A 5,000-nucleotide genomic window follows, 5' to 3' on the forward strand; every position below is an offset into this window, starting at 1 on the left:
TCTGTAGAGTTACTGTATAAATCACATTAAAGCTGGTATTCTACTACTTCCTGTCTCTTTTATTTTAATCTGATTAAAGGAGAGGTGGAGTTTAAGTACTTGGGGTCAACAGTCCAGAGTAATGGAGAGTGTGGGAAAGAGGTAAAGAAGCGAGTGCAGGCAGGTTGGAATGGGTGGAGAAAGGTGTCGGAGTTCTGTGTGATAGAAACATTTCAGCGAGAATCAAGGGGAAGGTGTACAGGACAGTGGTGAGACCGGCCATGCTGTATGGTTTAGAGACAGTATCACTGAGACAGAGACAGGAGTCAGAGCTGGAGGTAGCAGAGCTGAAGATGTTGAGGTTCTCTTTGGGAGGGACACGGTTGGACAGGATTAGGAACGAGTACATCAGAGGGACAGCTGATGTTGGACGTTTGGGGGACAAAGTTAGGGAGGACAGATTAAGATGGTGTGGACATGTTCAGAGGAGGGACAGTGAGTATATTGGTAGGAGAATGTTGGACATGGAGCTGCCAGGCAGGAGGCAAAGAGGAAGGCCAAAGAGGAGAGATATGGATGTAATAAATGAGGATATGAAGCTAGTGGGTGTAAGTGTTGAGGGTGCAGAAGATAGGGATAGGTGGAGAGAGATGATTCACTGTGGAGACCCCTGAAGGGAAAAGCCGAAAGAAGAAGAAAGGATGAACACATCAGTGATTTATAAATTGTTTATTGTGTACATATGACACACAACAGCTCCATGTACACGTGGACAGACCTGTCTATATGTGGAGGTGTGAGTTACACAACGCTAACCTGGTAGCTCTACGCTGTTTACTTCTTATTCTGTAATTTCTCTCTAATTTCTTCCTTTCAGTTCACTTCCTATCAGTATCTGAGTCACTCTGAGGTACACTGATATACAGTTTCAAAAGTGACATCACAGGAAAATAAGTTCTTTAAATCAACTTAATGGAATTCAGCATTAGTCAGGGGCGTGGCAGGGTGTAGAACTGGTGGTCAGGGCCGTGGCAGGGTGTAGAACTGGTGGTCAGGGGCGTGGCAGGGTGTAGAACTGGTGGTCAGGGGCGTGGCAGGGTGTAGAACTGGTGGTCAGGGGCGTGGCAGGGTGTAGAACTGGTGGTCAGGGGCGTGGCAGGGTGTAGAACTGGTGGTCAGGGGCGTGGCAGGGTGTAGAACTGGTGGTCAGGGGCGTGGCAGGGTGTAGAACTGGTGGTCAGGGGCGTGGCAGGGTATAGAACTGGTGGTCAGGGCTTGGCACGGTGTGTAAGGCATTGAAGGTGTGCTCCTTTGCTGATGACCTGCTGACCTTGTGTTATAATTTAAACGCGAGCGAGAGTCCGTCCCCTACGGTCAGCATGCTCAGGCTCACTCTCACGTCCCTGTGCAGCTTCTTATTCAGTGCTGCGATGCTCTGTGTGTCCAGATCATCTTCTGCAGGACTCAACACCTTCCCGCTCCACAGCACCTGGGGTCAAAGGTCATTGACATGAAGGTCATGTGACTCGGGTGAGCGAGTGTTAAGTCTTATTTGATTTCCTGGTTCTGATAATGAGCAAAAAACATTCCTCTAAAATCCACACAGACCTGTGTGTTAATCAGCGCTATAGTAACGCTCCGCCGCTACAAACACCAGTGCTAACACCGCGATGGAGAAAAGATAGTTCTTTATTCATCCCTCAGACGGGAAATGTGCAGCACTCACGTTGTCGATGGCGATGATTCCTCCTTTCCTCACCAGCTGCAGCGACTTCTCATAATAATTGTCATAATTCTGCTTATCAGCATCGATAAACACAAAGTCAAAAGTCTCTGCCTCTCCTGCTGCTAGAAGGTCATCTGAGAACACACACACACACACACACACACACACACCAGAGAGGAATAATGACCTTTATGTAATGTTCAGCCTTTTTTCCTGTCCTTCTTTTGCAAATGTTTACTAATTAATCTATAATGTTAATTGTGTTCATTGTTAATTGAGAGTTAATTGAGAATTAATACAGATGTGTAACAGTTGTGGAACACGCTGCTGGATTTTATTTCTCGTTAACTGAAGGCGAGACGCTACGTCATTCAATTCAATTAATAAAGTGAGCTCGTGTGGAAAGGGGTGGAGCTTCAAGGAGGTCAGTTTTAAACACAACTACACACCTGGTCAGGTGTTTTTTTATGGAATAAAATCACTGTCAAAAATAACCGTACGTAATCCAGAACATTTGTGTGTGGTTGTAATTGCAAACGGTCGTATGTAATCCTGTGTTCTGTCCGAGTCGGATTCCAAAGTCTACGCCGGTGTACAGACAGGAGATTGTGTGTTTGTTAGAGTATAGCTCCAGAATGTATGACTGTGACACCTCTGTTACACAAACCACACGCCAAATTACCCCCCATGAAGAGCGCTGTGTGGAACCACTGTCAAAAATACCTCATTGAGGTCACAGGCGTTACTATCACAGGGAAGATGAATCCATTCCACTGCTTTAGCCCACTGTGGCGCCCGGAGAGCTAATCTTTATTTATTTATTTTTCCAAATTCGGACATGTGTAAGAGTTATCAGTAATAACAGAGAGGAGTGATATTACAGAGATGATTAGGGTTAGGGGTTTGGGCACTGGCTGGGAATCGAACCTGGGCCTTCCACATGGTAGGTGAGAGACCTACCACTGAACCACCAGCGCCCCCCAAAGGGGAGTGATATCTGATCTCTCTCCATCTTTAGAGTTTCTCAGATCCAGATTTCATACTGATCAGAATAATTGTACCTTCTGTGATGTTGATATTGAAAGGACTCTACATTTATTCTTTGACTGTTCATTCAGTAGAGCCTTTTGGTCTGAGACATTCGAGTGGCTTAAAGTTTCAAGCTCCATTTTCTCAAAAACGATATAATGTTTGGTTTATTAATGGAAGATGGACATTCTCAATCTGTACTGGATATTATTTTGCATTTTGGGCAAAGGTCAAAGCCATAGTTTTCTGTTTTTCAAAAGGAGTATTAGATGCACTGTAAATCTGTAAGATTGTTTAAATGTAAAGCTGGAAGAAGAAATGTTTAGTTTATTGCAGAAATGTAAACTATTAGAAGACCCCACTCTCATTCTTTATCTTTCTTCTTAGTTTATTTTCATTTTGATTGCTGCTCTGTTCTTAAGGATCTTCTCATGATCTTGAATTGCCTTATTGTATTTGTGTTTTTTGCAATAAAAATAAAAAAATAAATCCATTCATCTTCCCTGGGATTAGTAACACCTGTGACTTTGATGAGGTATTTTTGACAGTGGTTTGCACAGGAAGTGACATCATCATTCTGACCTGAATGGAGTTCTTACCCAGGGTTTTGAGCGCCGGCTGCAGGCGCAGGTCTATTCTGTGTTCGACAGCGGCCTGGGAGACGGAGAGGGAAGGTTTTATTTATTAGAATTCAAACAAAGAACAGAGAAAGGTGACGCTGACCTTGTGTTGAAGTGAAACACACACACACACACACACACACACAGTGTGTTACAGATTAAACGTGAGTCTATTAGAGGTCACCTCTTTCCAGAAGGGCTTGCCGATGTTGGCGTATTCTTCGCTCACGTCACACGCCACCACCTTACCATCGTCAGGTAACGCCAGCGCAATGCTCAGAGTGTTGTAGCCCGTATACACACCTACACAACACACACACAATGTGTTAGTGTCTATTACAGTGAGTCTCAGCCTCATGTATCACGCTGGATATGAACGGCTTCATCTCTAAACCTTCTGTATGAAAGTTTAAAGTTCTAATGACTGGACTCCTGAGTGTGTGAATGTTCACATTAGGAGACTAACTGGTGTACAACTCGACTCCGCCCACTTCAGATCATAGAAACTGTAAGGATTACAGCAGTAATGTGTGTGTAACATACTGGACACGGTCATGTTTAGTGCACGGGGTCAGAGACTGACAGCACCATTTAGTGAAAACCAGGTCCATTTCATTTATTTCCATTCATTAAAGAATATAACAAAGAACAAAAACCTATACTTTCTGCACAGAGCCATAAATAAAAACACCTCAGCTGAGGATTCATCCCTGGCTTATTATTATTTTTAGTATTATGAAAGTTTTTGCACTTCTGCCTTTACCCTGATCACTCATTTCATGCTCCAAGCTGCCTGGGCCCTTGACCTTATATGGAGTTTTATGGGCGTCGTTATATGCAAATGAGCTGTTTGAGGAATGGACTGCTCTCCACTTTACATCTGATCAGAACTCTGCTGTCCGAGAAGTGCAGAACACAAAAACAAATCCAGAAACACAAGGACGAAGCAGAAAAGCTAGGTATAGCGTGTGAATGTGAATGGAATTCTGACCTCTGATTGGACGAGACATGGGTCACTCAGGATCTACAGGAAGTCCAGCAGTATCTACAGCAGTAGAAAGTGGATTGGTGTGTGTATGAACACAGCTCTGCTCTTATAGCGCTCCTTACATCCTTTAATCTGGAATAGTTTGGTCTTCCGAACATTCCTGGTGTGTTTAAAGAGATAAACTAATCTTTATTCCATACACTGTCAGTATCCAAAATCACACTGACCATATGAACGTCCTTCCTCACAGTAGAGCTGAATGAACTCCATTTTCTTATAAATATATTATAAGAATAATATATGTTTGTTATCCTCTTTAAAAACTGGTTTAAAGTGAAGGCAGAACTTCACACAAGAAATAAAGTTAGATAGTTTCCTTCATCCTGTATATCCTGAGTGACAGATGTCTCATCCAATCAGAGGTCAGAATTCCATTCACACACAATAATGAACTTTTCCACTCTGTCTGATTCGTCCTGGTGTTTTTATATATTTATTAATCTGTATGGTGCTTCTCAGCCACCGTACAAAACGCACACAAGGTTAAAGAAAATCAGAAGGATTGTGTGTGTTCAGTGTGTGTGTGTGAGTGTGTTGAGTGTGTGTGAGTGTGTTGAGTGTGTGTGTTCAGTGTGTGTGTGTGAGTGTGTTGAGTGTG

General features: G+C 43.3%; 2 protein-coding genes across 3 annotated transcripts in view; one reads left to right on the top strand and one right to left on the bottom strand.

Annotated features, from left to right (window-relative positions):
- Window positions 1-46, top strand: part of LOC131363836 (voltage-dependent anion-selective channel protein 2-like) — a 20,313-nt gene extending 20,267 nt beyond the window's left edge. For both annotated transcript variants that reach the window (XM_058406763.1, XM_058406764.1), the window contains exon 9: window positions 1-46. This exon is cut by the window's left edge and continues 731 nt beyond it. The gene's annotated coding sequence lies outside the window, so the exon portion shown is untranslated.
- Window positions 47-693: 647 nt separating this feature from the next.
- LOC131363838 (catechol O-methyltransferase domain-containing protein 1-like) overlaps window positions 694-5,000 on the bottom strand; it is a 6,134-nt gene continuing 1,827 nt past the window's right edge. The window contains exons 4-7 of the mRNA XM_058406766.1: window positions 3,539-3,657; window positions 3,334-3,388; window positions 1,706-1,839; window positions 694-1,468 (exon numbers count right to left, since the gene is read on the bottom strand). Of these exons, the coding sequence (XP_058262749.1) occupies window positions 1,316-1,468; window positions 1,706-1,839; window positions 3,334-3,388; window positions 3,539-3,657 (461 nt within the window). The 3' untranslated portion in view covers window positions 694-1,315. The remainder of the gene's footprint in view (window positions 1,469-1,705; window positions 1,840-3,333; window positions 3,389-3,538; window positions 3,658-5,000) is intronic.

The sequence above is a fragment of the Hemibagrus wyckioides genome, linkage group LG13 (assembly GCF_019097595.1).
Source record: "Hemibagrus wyckioides isolate EC202008001 linkage group LG13, SWU_Hwy_1.0, whole genome shotgun sequence".
Classification (NCBI taxonomy): Eukaryota; Metazoa; Chordata; class Actinopteri; order Siluriformes; family Bagridae; genus Hemibagrus; species Hemibagrus wyckioides.